The sequence below is a fragment of the Macaca thibetana genome, chromosome 8 (assembly GCF_024542745.1).
Source record: "Macaca thibetana thibetana isolate TM-01 chromosome 8, ASM2454274v1, whole genome shotgun sequence".
Classification (NCBI taxonomy): Eukaryota; Metazoa; Chordata; class Mammalia; order Primates; family Cercopithecidae; genus Macaca; species Macaca thibetana.
In genome coordinates, this window is record NC_065585.1 from 101,276,305 (window position 1) to 101,298,523 (window position 22,219).

Genomic DNA, 22,219 nt, shown 5'->3' on the forward strand with positions numbered 1-22,219 from the left:
TTGTTACTTAGCATATGCTATCCTGTATTGTAATGTTAATGCACACATGTTAATTTTACAACTAGATCATAAGACCCAGCAGCAGGGAGCTAGTTTTATTATATATTTGTTTCTCTTTTTTTTTTTTTTTTTTTTTGAGACGGAGTCTTGCTCTGCCGCCCAGGCTGGGGTGCAGTGGCCGGATCTCAGCTCACTGCAAGCTCCGCCTCCCAGGTTTACGCCATTCTCCTGCCTCAGCCTCCCGAGTAGCTGGGACTACAGGCGCCCGCCACCTCACCCGGCTACTTTTTTGTATTTTTTAGTAGAGACGGGGTTTCACCGTGTTAGCCAGGATGGTCTCGATCTCCTGACCTCGTGATCCGCCCGTCTCGGCCTCCCAAAGTGCTGGGATTATAGGCTTGAGCCACCGCGCCTTATGCACAATAATGGTCTGTGTAGGTAACATTAAAGATACAAATAGTATGAGGTGATTTCGCTAGCTGACTACTAGTGTGTTAAGGCTGTTATAACAGAATACTGTAGACTAAATGGCTTAAACAACAGAAATTTGTTTTCTCACAATTTTGGAAACTGGAAGTTGCAAATCAAGGCACTGGCAAGGTTATCCTCTCTCCATGTCTTGCAGATGGTCACCTTTTTGCTGTGTCCTCACACAGGCTTTTCTCTGTGAGTACACTCCTGATTTCTCTTCCTCTTATAAGGATACCAGTCCTGTTGGATTAGTGCCCCATCTTTATGATCTATTTAACCTTAATTACCTCTGTTAAAGGCTTTCTGTCCAAATAGAGTCACATTGAGGAATTAGGGCTTCACCATATGAATTTTTGCAGGGAGCAAAATTTAGCCTATAACACTGACCTCCTGAAGATAGGTAGGTATGCCAGGTTGCTAAGATACTAAATATAATCCACATTGGATACTTCAGTAAAGAAAATGATGTGTAGGGAATTGATAAAGCAGATGCTGGAGAACTGAAATGCAAAATGGAAAATTGAAGTAACGCCGAGGTAATAACTTCTGGAATCAGCTACAACCCCATGGGCTGGGGGAACAACAAAAAAAAAGAGATGTGAATTATTAGAAGCTTGGAGCGGGGGCTTCATGGAGCTGAGATTCAGACTTACAAGGAAGGCCCATTGCCTGATTACTTTCAAAGACTTGAGCGAGAGGCCCCACAAAGTTGGGTCTCAGATCTCTCAGAAAGATGCCTTGCCCTGCTGCTGTTGGGCTTTCTGGGAAGCATGGTAAGTCTAGTTCCGAGAGAGCTGAAAAGAAGCCGAAGACTGGAAACAACCGTTTCTCCTCAGAAAGGGCCAACGCTAGGGTTCCAGTGGCAGGATAGGAGATAGCAAGGAGCAAGTCCGTTCTTTTGTCAACTTTATGTTCTAGTCTTCCTCTAGTGTGTTCCTGGCTGGTGGAGCTGAACGGGAAGCCACCTGACAGGAGAAAGGAAGTATGTAGAATCCGAGCCCCACATCATAAGGCCCGGTAGAGAAGAGTGAACTTGGACTTGAAACACAGCAGCTTAATAGCTGGTACACATAGAGAGGTGGGAGTACAGCCTCTCTGAAATTTACTTCGGCAGTATGGATCAAAAATCTTAGAAATGTGCATACCTTTTGGCCCAGTAATTCCAGTTCAAGGAATATGTCCTAAGGAAATAATCCAAAAAGTAGTAAAGATGTAAGTACAAAGCTGTTTGACTGCAGTATTGCATATAATAAAAAATTAGAAGTAATTTAAATGCTCATCAATATGGGATTGGTCGAATTACCTTATAGCATTTAGTGAAGTGTTACATAGCCTTAAGAAAGATGATAGTGATTTGAATTTGTTGATGTGGAAATAAAAATTTAGCAAAAAAGCAGATTATACCCCATCCTGCTATGGACTCATCTGTGTGTATGTGTGGGTTTTGTTTTTTGTTTTTTGTTTTTGAGCAGAGTCTCGCTCTTGTCACCCAGGCTGGAGTGCAGTGGTGCAGTCTTGGCTCACTGCAACCTCCACCCCCCAGGTTCAAGTGATACTCGTGCTTCAGCCTCCCGAGTAGCTGGGATTACAGGTACACACCACCACGCTCGGCTAATTTTTGTATTTTTAGAAGAGATGGGGTGTTGCTATATTTGCCAGACTGATTGTTTTGTTTTGTTTTGTTTAAAATCTGTGTAAAGAAAAAGCTGAAAACAATATACAGGAAAAGAGACAGTATAACATCAGGTTGAAGAATGCAAGCTCTGGAGCCAGACTGCCTGGATTTGTATCTGGGCTGTGCCACTTACATCTTTATGACTTGGGTAACCCAAATTAATCTTTCTGGGGATGTTTCCTATCTGGAAAGTGGTGATGATACTACCTTCCCCATAGGACAGTTGTGAGGTCTGAAGGTTTTAATACCTGTAAAGCGTACAGAACAGTGCTTGTGATTAAGTTCTCAGTAGATGCTGGCTATTAGGAGGAGGAAGTGAAAGATTAGGAGAAAATTTTAGTCTTATCTCTCATTTTATTATCAAAATTTTAGTATGAATGTTACGATTTTATAATTAGGATAAATAGTAAAGCTTTTCTGTTGAAACTAAAAACAGTAAAGCAGACAAAGACGTACTAAGTATCTTTGTTTACATGTAGAAGACCTAGAACTCCAAGATGCTCTCTTTGTAGGTAACCAAGCATTTCCTGCTGCAGCCTAGATGTAGCTGACAACTGAGTCTTGTCTTTTGACAAGCCCCTATTCCTTGTTGTAGGAGAGTTTCATTCTTCTCAAGATCTGTACAGATCTCCAGGGACTTGATTGTTACACTCACTTCTGGCTAGGTTCCCAAGGCCTTCATCTAACTTTTGCCCTAGCTCCTTGGGTGTTTCTCTTCCCTCTGTACTGCACAGAATCAAACTTAAGCCCCATGCCTTTTAAAAAATTACTGAAAAATTACTCACTTTTTTTTTTTAGTGGGCTGCGAGTTTCAAGATTTTTATTGTAGCATAGAAAAAATTTAGAACGGAGTCTTACAGTTTTTTAAAAAGTCCCTTGACCACATTGCCTCTAGGAACTTGTTACTAGCCGCCACTTACTCTACATTTCAACCTCCTTCCACCTTTCTTGACCCTCTCAATGCCTTGTCTTAGTTTCTTAGGTAGAAAAGTTTTTGTCTTACTAAGTTACAGAGACACTAATGTGCTGTGTTAAAATAAAAGGTCTTATTACTAATGTTTTAGTTACATTTAGGAACCTGCTGTAGCTTCCACATTTTTGTCTATCTTTTCCCCTTTCTTAATAATTCTCTGAGAGTGGAAAAAGGGAGTAAAAGATTGATTTCTATTTGCTATGAATAATGCTGTTCTTTGATGAAGGCAGCAGAGAACCTCCGGTCAGTATTTGTTTTAAATATTCAACTTTAAACCATTCTACGCTATATTATGTTACTATCACTATTTACCAATAATAGAAACCCAGCATTTTCTACCTGTAAAGCCTCCTTCCTCCTTCTTCCTTCTCTCCTTCCTCTCCCTCCCTCACATTTTAGCTATAGATTGTTCACTTGAGCAACTGAGTTGAAAACTGCATAATGTATTTAGAGTTAGGAACTTGGAGTCAGAATATCTACCTGACTTTGAATGTTACTTTTGTCACTTTACTAGTCATGTGCACCCTTGACAGTGATTTTTTTCTTTGTTTAAGGAGCGTATAATCATTTTTGAAGATCCCTTTTAGTTCCAAACCTCATGATTCTGATAACAGAACCTTGCATTCTATTAGCTATGTATCAGTTATTATTCTTCTAGGTCTTGAAGAAAATGATGCTATTTGCCGATTTGTTCAAGTGTTCTTAAACTTCTATTTGGCCAAAATAAATGCCTACAATAACAATCTTTTAAAAATTTAATGAACATGAAAGTATTGTTGAACATCTTGCTTCTTCTAAAATATCACTTTTTTTTTCTTCTGTTTTTTTTTTTTGAGATAGAGTCTTGCTCTGTCGCCCAGTCTGGAGTGCAATGGCGTGATCTTGGCTCACTGCAACCTCCGCCTCCTGGGTTTGAGTGATTCTCCTGCCTCAGCCTCTTGAGTAGCTGGGATTACAGGCGCCTGCCACCACACCCCACTAATTTTTGTATTTTTGGTAGAGATGAGGTTTCACTAGGTTGGGCAGACAGGTCTCAAAGTCTTGACCTCAGATGATCCACCTGCATCAGCCTCCCAAAGTGCTGGGATTACAGGCGTGAGCCACTGTGCCTGGCAACCATCACTTCTATATGTATTTTAGCATAGAAATATTCTTTTGCTAATGCTCTTATACTCAAGTACCACTAAATTATTTTTTAGGTGGGTAATACGCAGTGTGGTAAATGTGTGTGTACAAAGACTTTAAAACTCTTAGTGCAATTGTGTAAGTAAATACCATATATACAGAATTTCTTAGGCCACAGGAAATTTTAATTAACTTGCCTATTTCAGGAAGTTAAAATAGAACTAAAACTTGCCCTGAATTAAGAAGTAGCAGTCAGTTAACAAAAATAAGCTTTGAAGGATAGATACAGTTTTGAAAAAGGTGTAGCATAAACTAGCACTTACTAGGTGTTTCTTACATTTGAATTACACAGCTATAACTTTATCTGATTTAATCTTCACATTAACTTGAAAGGCAGGTATGTTGTATTTTAACACTAAAAAGGTTAAGTAACCTGCTCAAAGTGATGCCACAGTGGCAGAACCTAGTCTGTTTCTAAGTACTGCTGAGCTGATTCTTGTAGGTAGAGATACAAATGACTTTGAGAGAAGGGGTAAAATACCCTGGAGAATGAGCGTAAAGTATGATTTCTGAAGATGAATGAGTAGATTAGGAATAAAGGAAGATAGAGTGAGAAAGTTAGTTTAGTTTATAAAGGAGGGAATTGAATTCCAGCCTGTGGGAGTTGACAGTTGAGAAATATTCTGTAAGTTTTGAGCCAGGCAAATGACTGGATACAAATAGTATTTAAGGAGGATTAATCTGGTAGCAATATGCAGAAAAAAGTCAAAGGAAAGGAAGAGTAGAGGGAGTCAGTCTGTGTAGGAGATTGAATATGGTGACATGACTGAGTCAGGAGAGAGGTATGTAAAAGAAACTAAAGTAGAAAGAAAAGGATCACAAAGGAAGGGAGAGGCAATAATAATTTTTAAGTATCATTCCGTATTTGGATGAATGAGGAAAATTATGTATCACTGACAAATAGAAAGTGGAGCTTTCAAATAACCACTAAACCTGTGAAAGAAAGATAACACTTTACAGTTTCTTAGCTTCGAATTTAAATTCAGCAAATATAGATATTGTCATTTTTGATGTCACTTCTGATTAAGAAATAGAACATTGTTATAGTATCTTAATAGATGATTGGTTTCTCATCTCAGTTTCCAATAATCTACATATATAGTACAACTGGAAATTGAAGTTGATCATTACTGATCTAATTGTATCCTTAACTTTGACCAATAATCCTATTGATGTCTAATTGTAGAAATCATTGAATGAACTCATCATAATAAAAATGAATTCAATTTAGCATCCCTATTAAAGTTTTATAATGGCTAATGGGTTATGTTGGAGTTGATTAAAATTATAGAAAGTTATAGACTATGAATAATGCAAATTATAGGTCTTTTCCCAGGCCATTCATGTTTTTTTTTTTTTTAATTATAAATCTTTTGCAAGTGTGTACTTTTGAGAACAGATTATCCTTAAAAATGTTTAATAAGCAGTCATAGAATACTTGATAGTATGTGGGATGCTGAAGAACTTAAAGTCCACCCAAATATAGTTTCCTTGAAGATACAGAATCTAGGAGGAAAGGCTCTGAGTAAGTAATGATAAATGGAGCTAAGCATGGTTTTGTTGCATTTAAATTTCAACAAACGCTTACTTAGTATATACAAATTCACTTGAGGTGAATTAAGTGGTGATATCTGCTCACCTAGGATATCAGTTTGGAAAAGGTGGATAAAAATGGAATTCAAAACTGTCAGAAAGGATTTGGTAGGCTATTATTAGTGAAAGAATGAAAAACTTGGTAACATTAACATGGAGGGCTTGCCTGAGTGAAAGAGAACCATATGTTTTAGAATGTTCAGCTTGCTTCTTCCTCAAAGTGTCAGCACTTTCTAACAAAGGATGAGTTTCCTAAAGGGAGTATGTGTGCTAGTTTGTTACTCTTATGATATTGGAAATAACTAATTTTGCAAAGATTCTCTTAAAAGGCTTACTTTTTTGGTGTGTGAGTGGAAAATATGAATGGTACTTAATTGGTTTCTAATTGTTTTGTGTGGATTTTGTCTTTTGAATTGATAAGTGCTTTGAAAATGTGAATACAACCTTTTCTTTGATTGACTCAAATTTTTATGTTATGTTAAAATGTCCACCAAGGAGTAACATTTACTAGACTTCTTATTGTGTATTGGGTTATATTTTGACAACCTTGCAATATTCATTTTCCTCATGCCCAGCCATTGAGCATCATTTTGGTTTCCTTCACTGTACCATGCCTGAGAATACTCCAATTTTCCACTCTTCTAAGCTTAAGACTTACTGCTCTTTATCCTTCAGGTACTTATATAGTAGAGTGCTTGTCTGTAGATGTTTATCAACTTATAGATAACATCTCTGCTGAAAATTATTTGTCTCAAGTTCTGTGAAACAAATACCCACCGAAGAAAGTTAATTTCAGGTTAAATTTACTTTACTTGATTATAACTGTGGGAGAAGAAAGGGGTGGGATAAAGTGCCAGGGAGCCACTAGAAGACTGGAGTGGCAGTGTAGGTTGTAGTTGTAGAGGGATAGATTTGAGAGAAGGTTATGGTGGTTTATGCTCAGGGTAACCTGGATGGATAAGATATATGGTGAAAGAATTTTTTGTTTGATACTGAAAAGTGTTTGATTGTTAGGTTTAATTCTTAGACTTACTTCACAAGAAAATTGTTAAGACATAAAGGTGAGTTGTTTTTATGCAATTGGATTAAAAGATAACTAACTTGCATGTAGGTACAGTGAAAATAAAATGGCTAACATTTAAATTCAGTAGCCAAATATAATTGTTATTAGTAACTTTTTTTTTCATTTTTGATGGGCCACAATTATATACAATTATATTTCTAATTCTGTTTACTGCATACAAGATTTAACATTCCTAGGATTCTACAGGAATGGTTAAAAATACAGGTTTCAAGATGAGAACAAATTATAGTAGTTGCTTTTCATTGCATGAGTTTTGACCTATTACTTAAATCATCTGATTTGTGAAAATATGAAAAATTTGTACTAATTGGTTTTGTTCATTTTTTATTATGGTAAAATTTATATAAAAATTTACCATTTTAACTATTTTTTAAGTGTAAAATTCAGTGGCATTAAGTACATTCACACTGTCGTGATACCATTACCACCATCCATTTCTTTCTCATTCATTCAGAACTTTTCCATCATCTCAAATAGACTCTGTATCCATTAAACAATAACTTCCCATTCTCCACTTCCCATGGCCTTTGATAACCTGTTTTATTTTCTGTCTCTATGAATTTGCCTATTCTAGGTACCTCATATAAATGGAATCATATAATGTGTCCTTTTGTGGTACACTACTAGATTTTAAAGAAATGAGTTGCAATAATTATAGTTGAACGTAAGTTTTATGTATGCTTTAGTCTGTTTTCTGCTACTGTAACAGAACGCCACATACTGGGTAATTTATAAAGTAAAGATGTTTATTTGGTTCATAGTTTTGGAGACTGAGAAGTCCAAGATCAAGGGGCCACATCTCTCTGTGAGGGCCTTCTTGCAGTGCCATAACATGGCATAAGGGCAGAAGATAGAAGCGAGCATTATGAGACAGGAAAAGGGGGCCAAATTCCAACGATAACTAGCCCACTCCCCTGATAACAGCATTAATCTGGTGATGAGGGCGGAGCCCTCATGGCCCAATTATCTTCCGAAAGCCCCCACCCACCTCTTAACACCAGACTTGGAGGGGACATTGAAACCATAGATATTTTATAGATGTTTTGTGTTTAAGTCTATAGAAGGATGTGCTCATTATTCTTTTTTTGTTGCTTAGTGCATGTTTGAGTGTTATAGGGAGTATTACATGAATTATATATGTACTTCTGCCATACTCTTTTAATTGGCTATGCCAGTGTGTCTCAGTAATTTCCAGTGGCTGTAAAACTTGAGAAATTTTGTAGCTTTTAGAAAGCGCATACCTGTATTGCCTGATTGCTTATGAAGTGATCTCTTAGAGGTTTCCAAAGTCAGGAGTTTGAGTTTACAAGTGCAGTTTTTTCCCATGAAAATTTCAGTGGTGACAAATTATAGAATTTATCATTCAGTTCAGTCTTAAAAGAACTAGAAATAATTACATATAATAAAACAGGTTCTTGACTGTTCTTTTTGTCAGTGTTTAAGAACAGAGACAAAGTTAGATTTGAGTTCCTCAGAAGATACTAGAAAATATAGATAATTACAGGTTTATGGCCTTTAAAAAAATTAAAGACGGTATTGGGGGAAATAAATGAAAATTGAAACCGGGCGTGGTGGCTCACGCCTGTAATCCCAGCACTCTGGGAAGCCAAGGTGGGTGGATCACCTGCGGTTAAGAGTTCGAGACCGGCCTGACCAACATAGTGAAACCCCATCTCAACTAAAGATACAAAATTAGCTGGGTGTGGTCGCGCATGCTTGTAATCCCAGTTACTCGAGAGGCTGAGGCAGGAGAATCGCTTGAACCCAGGAGGCGGAGGTTGCAGTGAGCCGAGATCGCCTCATTGCACTCCAACCTGGGCAAGAACAGCAAAACTCTGTCTCAAAAAAAAAAGAAAAGAAATGAAAATTGGACTTTAAGATGAGAATATCTCAGATATATCTGTATATCTAGAAAATGTCATTATTTAAGATATTCTAAATGGTTATGATTAAAAATTCTTTCATGGTATAAACTTTAACAGAGAACATTGGGCAAAATTTTTACTGTTCCTGTTTTTAAAAGTTATTTCTAAAAGTTCAAGTCAGAATGCCTACTTGTTACAGAATCATCCACCCTGTGTTTGCCTCAATACTGCCATCTGGTGATTATTATAGCGATCTCAACTTGGTGCTTAAGGAGATGTAGGGCAACCGATGACACAAGGTACACAATCTTGGTACCCTCTGCCACAAGTCTCCCTCTGCTTTTGAGTTGCTGTAGCAGAAATCTTACTTAGTTATGGCCATGAAATCACTTTGTGAGATTGCTTTGTAACCAGTAGACCTTTTCTGTACTGCTGTGATTATTATTGCAGTGCACATGGCTTTTTATCAGGTTCATACCAACTCATTGTTCTTTCTGTGTAAGGTACTCTTATTTTATCTAGTTCTACAAGGTAATTCAATTAATTATGCAGCAATACTTATTGAGTTTACTAGGCATTGTTTTTGTTTTTGTTTTTATTTTTTTTTGAGATGGAGTCTCGGTCTTGTTGCCCAGGCTAGAGTGCAGTGGCACAATCTCGGCTCACTGCAACCTCCGCCTCCTGGGTCCAAGCGATTCTCCTGCCTCAGCCTCCTGAATAGCTGGGATTACAGGCGCCCACCACCATGCCCAGCTAATTTTTGTATTTTTAGTAGAGACGGGGTTTCAGCATGTTGGCCAGGCTGCTCTCGAACTCCTGACCTCGTGATCCACCCGCCTCAGCCTCCCAAAGTGCTGGGATTACAGGCATGAGCCACCGTGCCCTGCTTAGGCATTGTTTTTAGTAGTAGGAATATGGTCCTAAAAAACAGATGAAAATCAGAGCCTTCATAGAAGTTTCATTTAGTTAAGAATAAGATATACATACATGTTAATTAGTGAAAAGGGTTAAGGGGAAAAAAACAAAGCAGGGAAGGAACTTGTAAATTATTGGGGTTGGTGGGTTGCTTTTAAATGCTAGATGGGGTGTTCAAAAAAAGCCTTACTGAGAAGGTGACTTCCTGAGTAGAGATCTGAAAGATCTAGGGACAAGTATTCTAGATATAGAAGGAAAGCAGATGCAAAGGCCCTGTGCCTGTAACCGCTGCCTTGAAAACCTAATCAAGGAAGCTGGAGTGGAGTGTAGAGGGAGAGAGCAATAGAAGATGAGGTCACAGAGGCAACCGAGGGGGAAAACAGGGGAGTACAGATCACATGGGACCTTGTAGTTCATGTGGCATTTAATCTGAGATGGAAGCAATTGGACTGGAGAGTTTGGGGCAGCTGAATGACATGCTTTGATTTACCTTTTAACAGATTCACTGTGGCTGCTGTGGTTAATGGTGTGTAAAGTCATTTGCTACAACCTTTTTTCTTTTACTAGTTGTAGGAACAGGTTTACTTTATATAGATCATGGGAACAATACAGTATAAGAAGCTTGGATAGGTCTGAGAGAAACATATGGCATATTTTCTGTCTCTGCACAGATTTTTAAAAGTTGTATTCACTGATTATCAGTAGTTTTTGTCTTTGTGATACAGAGCAATTGAAATCAGCTTGTAGACTTTTACTTGGAAAATACTATGACTATCTCTTCTATTTTTCCTATAACCACCTTAGTGCATTACAGATTCATATCTTACGGTGAACCCAATATAGTTTTAGCCCTACCTAACTGGGTTTCATGCTCATTAATAGTTTGGGAATGAGAGTGATCTGGAGTTACAATTTTTAGATGCTTTTAACAATATAGTTTGGCATACTGTAAAACAAATCATGGTGTACTGATTAGCAGTACTATTTGACCAACAAATTAAAGAAAACTGATAGACTGTGTCTTAACCTAGATGATTTATTTAAACCATTTGTTGCTGTAGCTCATCAGCTGAAATGATTAAACCCCCAAGGTACTGTTACTCTTTCCCAAATTGCACTTAAAAAACAAACTGAAATTATCACTTAGTTAAAATGTCATGATCATTGTCAGTAATAGTAGTTCTCTGTGGATTCACTTTGGTTTGGCAGCTGAAAAGTTTATTATTTTTATGTTTGGCCAAAGAATATGCGTCTTCAATGGGGAGCGTGCCATGTGTGACTGAAAACTGTTTTTATACAGCTTGGCTCTGCTTGGAATAACGCCTTTATTTGGCTTAACAAATTGCTTTTCAGCTTTATTTTCACACTGTAAATATCAATATTGTATAAACTTAAGTTGTCATTATTGGGACTAATCAGCAAATTGTTTTGTGTCATGAGTAAGCAAGGTCTAAGACGGATTATTTGATAAGTGCTAGAATAATTTGGTTAAACTGTCTATCCAGCTCTAAGTAACAACACAGCCAGTTTGAATCACTGCGCCTCCACCCTTCATTTTCATGAGTAGGTGTGAATGGCTGAAGCTAATTTGGTTTGGGATAGACAACGTCTAGTAATGTGAAACTGGCCATATATAAAAGAAGTATTAACAGTAGTAATATTACAGGGAGCATACAGGAACATGGGGTACAATTTTGCTAGGGGTTTCTTAGTTATGATTTTGAATACCTTTTTTTTTTTTTTTTTTTTTTTTTTTTTTTTTTGCAGTTAGAAACTTTACTGTCTTGTTCTGGGTGATAAAGACACATGTTTGAAGACACAGATTACTCCGTAGTCTTAACTTTCTAAGACTGTTTCCTATGCTGAAGAAGAAAACAAACTATTGTTTTCCAGACTTTCTCCTTTTTTTCCCTTTTATGTTTGTTAAGTAGTAATAAAATGATCTAATCTGTCCCTGAGAAGTATAGCAGATTGGCCAAGTATTTTGCCATACTTAAGTATGTTAATTTTGGTAATTTAGTTTGAATTGTGATACTGTTCTCAGTCTTCCCTCTAGTCCCTGTCCTAAAATAGGCTTTTCTTCAGTGATTGCTCTAAACCCAACTTTGTTCCTTTTTAAATCCAGACTGCTGAAGTGATATAATGTGCTTTATATGTGAACGTGGTACTGTGACCCACCGTTCATAGGTCGCTACATTGAATTGTGTATATATCCCTCAAGCAGAACAACTTTTCCATACTCTCACCCCTGTTTTATAAAGGATGGTGTAGTGGAGAGAGGCCCAGTAAGAAGAGTTGACACATTCTTTGGTCTTCACTGCCTCTAAGGATGATCGTTGCTCCCTATGGACAAATTTTTCTGATATGAAGTTCTTTCCGTCTGTTAATACCATTATCTTGGCTTTAGAGGCAGAGACTGTTATTTACCAATATTCTTTTCTTTAACTGTCTTTGCAAAACTTTCTTATCTTGGGAACTGTCATCATTTTTACTGATAAAGACATTTATATGATTCTTCTAAAATCATGCCTTCTCAGCTTCTTGACTTCCAGATTCCATTATGTTCATTCTTGCTTTCTTCAGTACTGACCCAGAATGCAAGCTCCATGAGACATGGGCTGTGTCTGCCTCATTACCACTGCGCCCTCAGTGTCTAGGAGTGCTTATTATTAAAGAATTCATGCGACCAGGCGTGGTGGCTCACGCCTGTAATCCCAGCACTTTGGGAGGCCAAGACAGGTGGATCAGGAGATCGAGACCATCCTGGCTAACATGGTGAAACCCCGTCTCTACTAAAAATACAAAAAATTAGCTGGGCGTGGTGGTGGGCGCCTGTAGTCCCAGCTACTCGGGAGGCTGAGGCAGGAGAATGGTGTGAACCCGGGAGGCGGAGCTTGCAGTGAGGTGAGACCGCACCACTGTACTCCAGCCTGGGCGACAGAGCAAGACTCTGTCTCAAAAAAAAAAAAAAAAAAAAAAAAAAAATTCATGCATGTTTGCCATTTGGGGTTTCCTTCATTAGCCAGAACCTTATACTTAAGATTGAAGCTGCAAACTCTAACATGCCTAGGTCCCAGCTACTCAGGTAGCTGGAGGCAGGAGGATTGCTTGAGTCCAGGAGTTCACGTCTGCAGTGAGTCATGATCATGCCTCTGAATAGCCACTGCACTCCAGCATGGGCCTATGTTCCACAAAACATAGACCCTGTCCACAAAACAAACAAACAAATGAAACAAAAAATGAATAAAAGAAATCACAAACGTTAAAGCTCCTCTGCTGATATAATCTTCAATCCTCCTTTTCCAATTCTTTCACCTCCTATTGAACCTTTGTAGTTTTATCCTGATTCTTACAGTACTTTAACTCCTTACACTTCCAGCTTGTCAGCTCCCTTCTTCTTATGATGGTCAGCCTCTACTTTGTGATCTGCCATTTGAGAAACGTCTGCATTTGCACTCGAGGGCCCCTTACCCTGTGGCTTATACCTCTCTAGCTCTCTGTTTTTGTCAGTCCAAGGCTTCAGAAGTGTTTAAAAAGTTGTATAACTATTTTGATGGGATCCAGTATAAATGAATTCTTTCAAATCATAGCTTCATGTTTAGAGCTGATGGACAGTTTTATTTTCTGTCACCAGTTGCTTCCGCCTTCCACACAGAGACTTTGAGACCTTTGCAGCTCCCTGTAAATGCCCAAACCATCAATTTTTCTTATGGCAAGTAATGTTGCCTTTTGTTTTAGTGGAAATATGGAGGCCATTTTGCAGGGGCTTCCTCAACTTTTTTCTCACGTATTTTCAGTTTATTCTCTTTCTTAATGCATACTTCCCTGATTCTATCTTGACTGAAGGATGTGTGTCTGCTTTCTGTTTTGATGGGGGGCGTTTTTGTTATGTGTGTTTTTGAACCCACTCAATCTTTCCTCTCAGTTTTCTTGGTCAATTATTACTTTTTCATGTTCTTTCTGGCCAATCCGTGCGCCACATTTACCAGGTGATTTTATTTCCCATTTTCCAGAAATAATGGAGGCTGTCAGAAATGGGCATCCCCCCATCCCTCCTACAAACAATGTATTTCTATTAAGCCAGTATCTTTACCTATGCTTTACAATTCATCTGTTCTTTTTAAAATCAGAACAGTAATCTAATAGGTCCAGTCTCTTACTACATTTGTCTTCCGTTCTACATTTAAATAGGTTTAGTCTTTCCCATCTTGAACACCTGGAATACATTAAAACCTATTGCAGTTTCTTTTTAGCTGCCTTTTATCTGTCCCTTCATGGCAGTTTTTTGGTCCTGTGACTTTAGTTCTTATTCTGTCACTGAAAAGGGCTCTCTCACAATGATGCCTTCAACTATTTCTCAATTGCAGAATCTAGTAGATACCTTTTTTTTTTTTTTTTTTTTTTTTTTTTTTGACAGAGTCTCGCTGTGTTGCCAGGCGGGAGTGCAGTGGCATGATCATGGCTCACCGCAGCCTTGACTTTCTGGGCTCAAGTGATCCTCCTACCTCACCCTCTCAAGTAGCTGGGACTACAGGTGCTTACCACCGTACCCGGCTAATTGTTGTATTTTTTGTAGAGATGGGGTTTTGCTTGCTGCCCAGGTTCCAGTAGATACTTTATCTTTCCAAAATTGATTATTGATTACTCTCTACTTGTTGAAGTTCTTGTGTCATTGCTTCTTTTGCTTCTGTTTTCTCTTAGATTGGTCCTTTGTGGTCTCCTTTTTTTTCTCAGGTGTTTGTGAATCTTGGTATGCTTCTCTCAGTCTTTATCCCATTTCTGTACTCCCCTCTCCTTACTTTCTACCCTTTTCTACCCACTCCACGTTCTTACTGAGTACTGTCAGTTATCACCTGCAGGTTGATATCTTTTCAGTCTATCTTTAGCCTGTTTTCTAAGTTCCAAACTTTAATGTCCAAATCACTATTGATATTTCTTGAAGAATATTCCAAGGTACCATGGTCCTATACTATATTTTTTATTAATTTAAATTTAACTCTCTAATTAAAATATACATACAGAAAATGCACGGATTTTAAGTGTACACCTTAATTACACATAATTAACATCTATGAAACCACCATCCACGTCCTGAAAGAGAACATTACCAGCACCTCAGAAATCTGTTTACAATTCACTACTGCTTCCTTCCTTTCCAAAGGTAACCACTTTCCTGACATAACAGTGTAGAACTATATTTGAACATTACATTAAAAAATTGTACAGGGTGTATTCTTTTGTCTGTTCTTTCAGTGTGGTTTGTGATATTCATCCATGTTGTTGGCAACATTTGTTTATTTTTATTACTGTGTTAACATTGTACTGTATGAATACAGCACAGTTTATCTGTTTAGCCACTTAATTATTTGGGTAATTTTTGTTTGAATAAAATATTATGAATAATGCTGCTCTGAACATTTTGGTGCATGTTTTATGAATATATACTTCAGTTGCTTGTATAGCTAGCAGTGGAAGTGCTGGATCATGTGGTATGCACATGTTCAATTTTAGTAGATAATGTCAACATTTTCAAATTCGTCTTGTTAATTTATATTTATATTCCTGTCAGCAGTGTATGTTGCTGTTCAACTTTTTTTTTTTTTTTTTGAGACAGAATCTCATCCTGGCACCCAGTCTGGAGTGCCATGGCACAATTTTGACTCACTGCAACCTCTGCCTCCCGGGTTCAAATGATTCTTCTGCCTCAGCCTCCCGACTAGCTGGGATTACAGATGCCCACCACCATGCCCAGCTAATTTTTTGTGTGTTTTCAGTAGAGACAGGGTTTCACCACGTTGGCCAGGCTAGTCTTGAACTCTTGACCTTGTTATCTGCCTGCCTTGGCCTGCCAAAGCGCTGGGATTACAGACGTGAGCCACCGCACCTGGCCGTTGTTCCACTTTTTAATCAACCCTCAGTATTACCAGTCTTCATAATATTAGCCATTCTCGAAAGTCTATTTTCTTGATGACTAATGAGGTTGAACATCTTTCCTTATGTTTGTTGGCCTTTCATGTGCTATTCATGTATTTTCTGTGGGAAAGTACCTGTGGAAGTTTTTGCCATCTGTGTTGAACTGTCTGCCTCTTCCTTACTGCAGTGTAAAAGTTCTTTATCTATACTGGATATGGGCCATTTGTTGGTTAAATTTGTTGTTCATGTCTTACATTCTGTGGCTTGCCTTTTCATTTTCTTAGTGCTGTCTTCCCAGACTCTTGTCTTCCTTACTGTGCTTCCCTCCCCAAAGCAATTAGCCATCAAGTCCTGACAATTTTATCTTTTAATATCTTTTATCTTCTTTTCTGCATTTCTTTGCTCAGCACCTTAATACAGTCCTTCTTTGCTCATGGCCTGGATTATAGATCACATCCCTTGCAATCAATTTTTAACTGCTTATAGAATGACTTTTCTAAAATTTAAATCTTGGCTGTACTGTTCCTCTGCCTAAAATCTCCCAGTTGTACCTTAGAGGCTACAGAATAAAGCTTAAATCTCATGACTTCCTAGGCCTTCTTTAGAGTCCCCCGCCCCCCAAATTTTTACTGCTGGATAAAGTCTTTCCTGACCTACTTCCCCAGTTCTTTTTTCATACTGCTTTTTGAGGAAAGGATGTGGTAGGCTTAATTATGATTAAGCCATAGTTATTAAGACAACTAGCCGTTCATCTCTCAGTCTCTTGGCTGAGCACTACTGTTAGCTTGTTTGTGTTGGATGTTTTGATATTGGTGTTCCACCTAACTCTCTCATTAATCTGTTTGCTTTTCTGGCTTATTCTCTGCCAGCCACTTAGTTATTGGTGTTCTCACCTTAGCTGTCTTCTTCATACCTTTCTCCATGAGAAAACTCATCAATTCTGATGGCTCTAATGCCATTTTGTATGTATATGACTTCTAGATTTTTAAATCCAGACCAGTCTCTGTCTTAAAGTTCAGATCTCCCTGTATTATATTGTCAGTGGGTATTGCTACATGAATGTTAATGTATTTTATTTTATTTTTTATTTTATTTTAGTTTAGTTTAGTTTTAGTTTAGTTTATATTTTTCCAAAATGGAGTTTTGCTCTTGTCACCCAGACTGGAGTGCAGTAGTGCGATCTCGGCTCACTACAACCTCTACCTCCCAGGTTCAAGCAATTCTTCTGCCTCAGCCTCCCAAGTAGCTGGGATTACAGGCGCACATCACCATACCCGACTAATTTTTGTATTTTTAGTAGAGATGGTTTCACCATGTTGGCCAACTGGTCTTGAATTCCTGACCTCAGGTGGTCTGCCCGCCTTGGCCTCCCAAAGTGCTGAGATTTACAGGTGTGAGCCACTGCGCCCAGCTACATAAGCATTTTTAAGCTCAGTAAGCCCCAAACTGAGCTCACATTCCACTCCCAAACCTGATTCTGTATTTTCTACCTTTTTGTACACCTTTTTGAACCTGGTGGGGCTGCCTGTTAAATACTTCTGGAAAAACTGAAGTCAAAGGGTACTTCTGTGAAAGTACCTCCTTCCCTACTTTCCTCCTCTGTTTTCCATTACTATAGTTCTATCATAGTACCTACAAACATTTTATTGTACTTTCTCTGTTCTCCCCAGTAGACTAAAAGCATCTCAATACTTTGTCCTTGGGGAAGCAAGCAAATGAATGAATGAATGAACGAACGAATGCATGCATGCATCTTGAGGGCTTTCCATTGCCATCCTGCACAGTGCCTAGCATAAACAGTTGAGAGGTGACTAAGGGTACCTCCAACTAAACAAATTTAAAATGGAACTCATCAGTTTCCTCCAAATTGCTTTCCTCCAAACTTTCTGCTTTAAAATGGCTTGCTGTGCACAGTTGATAGCGTCACCATCTTTTCAGTCCCCTTAGTCATATTTAACTCACTTTCTTTTTCTGCTACTCTCACAACTGGTTTTAAGCCCATTGCTGTTTCTCTGTTTCATTTCCTTAGCTTTGGTTCAAGTTTTCATCTTGTCTCCCCCAAATCATTGTAATCACTGTTTAAATGTTTTACCTATCTTTGGAGTTTTCCCTGTTCGTCTTTGATATTGCTACAATACTCATTTTTCTCCAAGTGATTACCTCTTGGTTCTGTAAAGTTGCCTATAGGATCAAATCCAATTTAAAAAATTTTTTTATTTTTGTTTTAAAGCTGTATTTAGGTATAATTGATATATAAAAAATACAAATATTCAATGTATACATTTTAATGAGTTTGAGTCCAACTTCTTTACCTTCGGTGGCAGTCTTCACGAACTTATCTAGCTTCTTTTATTTTTTTTCTCTCCCTTATGGCAGAAACTATATGATTTAAGCATTGGCCTTACCAGACTGCACACCTAAGTCTGTTCTGTTTATACTACCTCTATTGCCTTCTCTCCATCACTCTTAGGAGGAACATAGATTAAACAAACCACTCTTAACACTTGTTAGCTATTGTCCTTGGACAAGTTTCTAAAGATCCCATAACATAGTACTGGTGCTTAATACATGTTGTTTTCCCCTTTCAACCTTTCCCTTTCTCCACATCACTGTTGCAATTTCTCTTTCCTACTGCTAGAAAACACTTACTGTTTCTCTCTTATAGCACTTAATGTCTTCTGCCGTGGAGTCACTGTGTCTGTGTTTACTTGTATATATCTTACTGCTCTTCTACTAGATCACATGCTTTTTCGAGGCTTACACTGTGTCTTCTTGAAGTTATTCCAGTTGAATTTTTCAGTCTTAAGGGTTTGCTTTTTAAAATCCACACTGTATCATTTAGGTTCTAAGTGATGAACCTGATTGGGATAGGATTTTTTGGAGTAAAAAGTTTCTGAATGGTCATCACAAGGACCATTGTGATGTAAAGGCCCAGGCAGAGCAGGCTTTGTAAAAACTCACCTACTTAGTTGGAATTTAGGAGAGTAATAACAATTGTCCTAAACTTACTCTGGTAGGAATTTAAAACTATAATTTTGATGTCTTTATGGTAATACTAAATAAAAGTATTAGTACTGGAATGAATTGTGTTTTTCTTCACAGCCGGTTGCTGAACCAATCCCCATCTGTAGTTTCTGTCTTGGTACAAAAGAACAAAACCGAGAAAAGAAGCCAGAGGAACTCATCTCCTGTGCCGATTGTGGCAACAGTGGTATGTGATTTCCTTCTGTTTTTCTTCTAAAATGTGTTATGAAGGCAAGCAGAAAGTATGTTGACTTGAGTTTGTGTCCTTAATCCTTATGAAATTAATACAGTCATACATCTTTTAATTATGGAGGATACATTCTGAGAAACATGTCCTTAGGTACTTTAATCATCATGTGAACATCATCGAGTATTGTGACACAAACCAAGAGGGATGGCCTACTACACACCTGGGTTATATGGTGTAGTCTGTTGCTCAAAGGCTCAAAGCTGTACAGCACTGAATGTTGTAGGCAGTTGTAACACTGGCGAATATATGTGTATCTAAACATATCTAAGTATAGAAAAAGTACCATAAAATTACAGTAGTATGACCTTATGGGACTATAGTCATATGTTGTCTGGTTTTTTTTGTTTGTTTGTTTTTGAGACAGAGTCTTCCTCTGTCACCCAGGCTGGAGTGCGGTGGCGTGATCTTGGTTCACTGCAACCTCTGCCTCCTGAGTTCAAGCAATTTTCCAGCCCCAACCTCTCAAGTAGGTGGGATTACAGGCGCCTGCCACCACGCCTGGCTAATTTTTATATTTTTAGTAGAGACAAGGTTTCACCATATTGGCCAGGTTGGTCTCAAACTCCTGACCTCAGGTGATCTGCCTGCCTTGGCCTCCCAAAGTGCTGGGATTACAGATGTGAGCCACCACGCCCGGCCATATGTGGGCTGTATTTGATTGAAACGTTATTGTGTGGTGCATGACTGTATTTTAATTTGATTATGGTTTTAGGTAATTGAGATGAGCTTCTGCACTAGGGGATTTGAATATGTAGCTGAAATATGTAATTCAGTTAATTTAAATCAGGTCTTAGTTTTTTTTTTTATATAAAACACTTTCTGTGGGGTTATTTTTTCCTGTTGGTCTTTACATTTCAGTATTTAACATCTGCTTAAATCACAGCAATCAGTTTGAAGTTATTGCTGGTTTCTTTAATAATCTCTACTTAGTCTTTCTTGATTTATGCCTCAGGCTTGATGAATTGAACCAGGATGATAACAGATTTGTTTTTCTTGATGGAAACTTACATATGTCACATTGGGAAATAGTGTTGATACTGCAGTCTAGCGAGCAATATGAAATTCTAGGCCCTAAGAAAGATTTTGCAGAATCTTCTAATTTGCCAGTTCCAGAGATATTCTTGCTCTATATTTCAAGAACTCACAAGATTGGCTGGGCACGGTGGCTCACGCCTGTAATCCCAACACTTTGGGATGCTGAGGCGGGCAGATCACGAGGTCAAGAGATCGAGACCATCCTGGCCAACATGGTGAAACACCATCACTACTAAAAGTACAAAAATTAGCCAGGCGTGGTGGTGCGCACCTGTAGTCCCAGCTACTCGGGAGGCTGAGGCAGGAGAACTACTTGAACCCAGTAGTCAGAGGTTGCAGTGACCTGAGATGGCATCACTGTACTCCAGCCTGGCGACAGAGTGAGACTCTGTCTCAAAAAAAAAAAACTCACAAGACCTTACAGGAAGGCCTTAGCAAACTAGCGTTATCTTTGACCATTGGCTTAATTTTCAATGTTTTACAGTGATAACAACCATGATTTAGCTCAGAAAACAGAAACCACACTAGATACTTCAAGAGGAAGGAAGGTAAATATTGGAATTAGGTGTTTGTGAAATCGTCGTCAGGGCTGAAGAGGCAAGCTGGAGGTTGGACTTTAAGGACTGACTCTGGGTGCATTGCAGAACTGACCCATCCGAGGAGTCACTGTGTCTGCCTCTATGTGGAAGAGGTGGAAGCAGGAGGGAGTCCACTGCACAACAGTTGCACTCTGTAGTTGGTGCTGAAGTGCTAAGTTTGGCCATCATTACAATAGCTCTGGATATCCACGAGGGAGAAGCGTAGATACAGTTGTTTCCATGACTTTGCTTCTCATTAGAAAATAGTATTAGGAGGAGGATGATCTTTGCTTTGTTTTTGCCTTTCAAATATCCCTGGAGAACACATCCACTTGTCAGAACTTGGAGCCTAGCTTCAAAGGAGTCTAAGAAGTACGATGTTTTAGCTTTTCAGTTTTTATGCGCAGTAGAAAGTGAGAATAGATCTTGAGTGCTAGGTAATCATATTCAGCGTGCTATCACAAACCAAAATGAACTCTGGATGGATTTAATAGTTAAATATAAACCATAAATCATAAAAGATTAAATAAAAATATAATGGCATGCCATACAATGCAGTGATTTTCAAATCCCCCAATTAAAACCCAAATATATGAAACAGAATGAGTTGTTCTAGGTGGGGTGGGATTGAAATGGAGGAGAAGGGAGTGTTGTGTTTGCAGCCCTACCTTCTAAGTAGCATTATATTTGAGGTGGTCTCTGTCTCTCTAAGCTAAGGATGAGTGTAATTTGAAAACTATTACTGTAGTGGTAACATGTGTTTTTTGAGACAGAGTCTCACCCAGGCTGGAGTGCAGTGGCACGATCTTGGCTCACTGCAAGTTCTACCTCCTGGGTTCATGCCATTCTCCTGCCTCACCCTCCGGAGTAGCTGGGATTACAGGTGCCTGCCACCACGCCCGGCTAATTTTTTGTGTTTTTAGTAGAAACGGGGTTTCACTGTGTTAGCCAGGATGGTCTCGATCTCCTGACCTCGTAATCTTCCCGCCTTGACCTCCCAAAGTGTTGGGATTACAGGCGTGAACTACCGCGCCCGGCCCCCGTAGCGGTAACTTTTAAAGAAATTGTAGAACAGTTAAAACTACTAGTTATCTGTTGCTGCAGAAATAAATTACTCTAAATCTTAACAGCTTAAAGCAACAAAACATTTTTTACTTCATACTGTTTCTGTGGGTCAGGAATTCGGGAGTTGCTTATCTGGGTGGCTTTTGACTTGGTATCTTTCATGAGATTGCTGCCAAGATTTTAACTGGTGCTGCAGTCATCTGAAAGCTTCCATGATGGCTCATTTACGTGGCTGGCAAGTTGCTGCTGCCGCGGGTCTGTCGACAAGAAGCTTCAGTTCCGTGCCATGTGGACATCTTCACAGGGCTGCATGCATGTCTGCAGTGTGGCAGCTGGCCTCCCCTGATGGGGATCTGAGAGAGAGAGAGTGAGGTGGAATCTGCAGTGTGTTTTATAACCTGGCCTTAGAGTCACACTGTGTTATTTCAGCAATACCTTCTTGGTTATGCAGATCAACCCAGTTCATTATGGGAGGGAGCTGTGAGAGTATGACTAGCAGGAGGCAAGAATGCGTAGGGAGCAGCTTGAAAACTGGCTGTCACAATAGCCAAAGAAGAACAGCATGGGCATAGCTGGATATATGAACATTTATA

At 38.7% G+C, this 22,219-nt stretch overlaps 2 protein-coding genes across 5 annotated transcripts in view; one reads left to right on the plus strand and one right to left on the minus strand.

The window, feature by feature from the left end:
• The window catches only part of POLB (DNA polymerase beta), a 679,334-nt gene that overhangs the window by 380,434 nt on the left and 276,681 nt on the right, over positions 1-22,219 (minus strand). The window lies entirely within an intron of this gene.
• KAT6A (lysine acetyltransferase 6A) overlaps positions 1-22,219 on the plus strand; it is a 122,796-nt gene that overhangs the window by 47,158 nt on the left and 53,419 nt on the right. For all 4 annotated transcript variants that reach the window (XM_050800351.1, XM_050800350.1, XM_050800353.1 and 1 more), the window contains one exon: positions 18,777-18,885. In XM_050800351.1, coding sequence (XP_050656308.1) covers positions 18,777-18,885 — 109 coding nt within the window. The remainder of the gene's footprint in view (positions 1-18,776; positions 18,886-22,219) is intronic.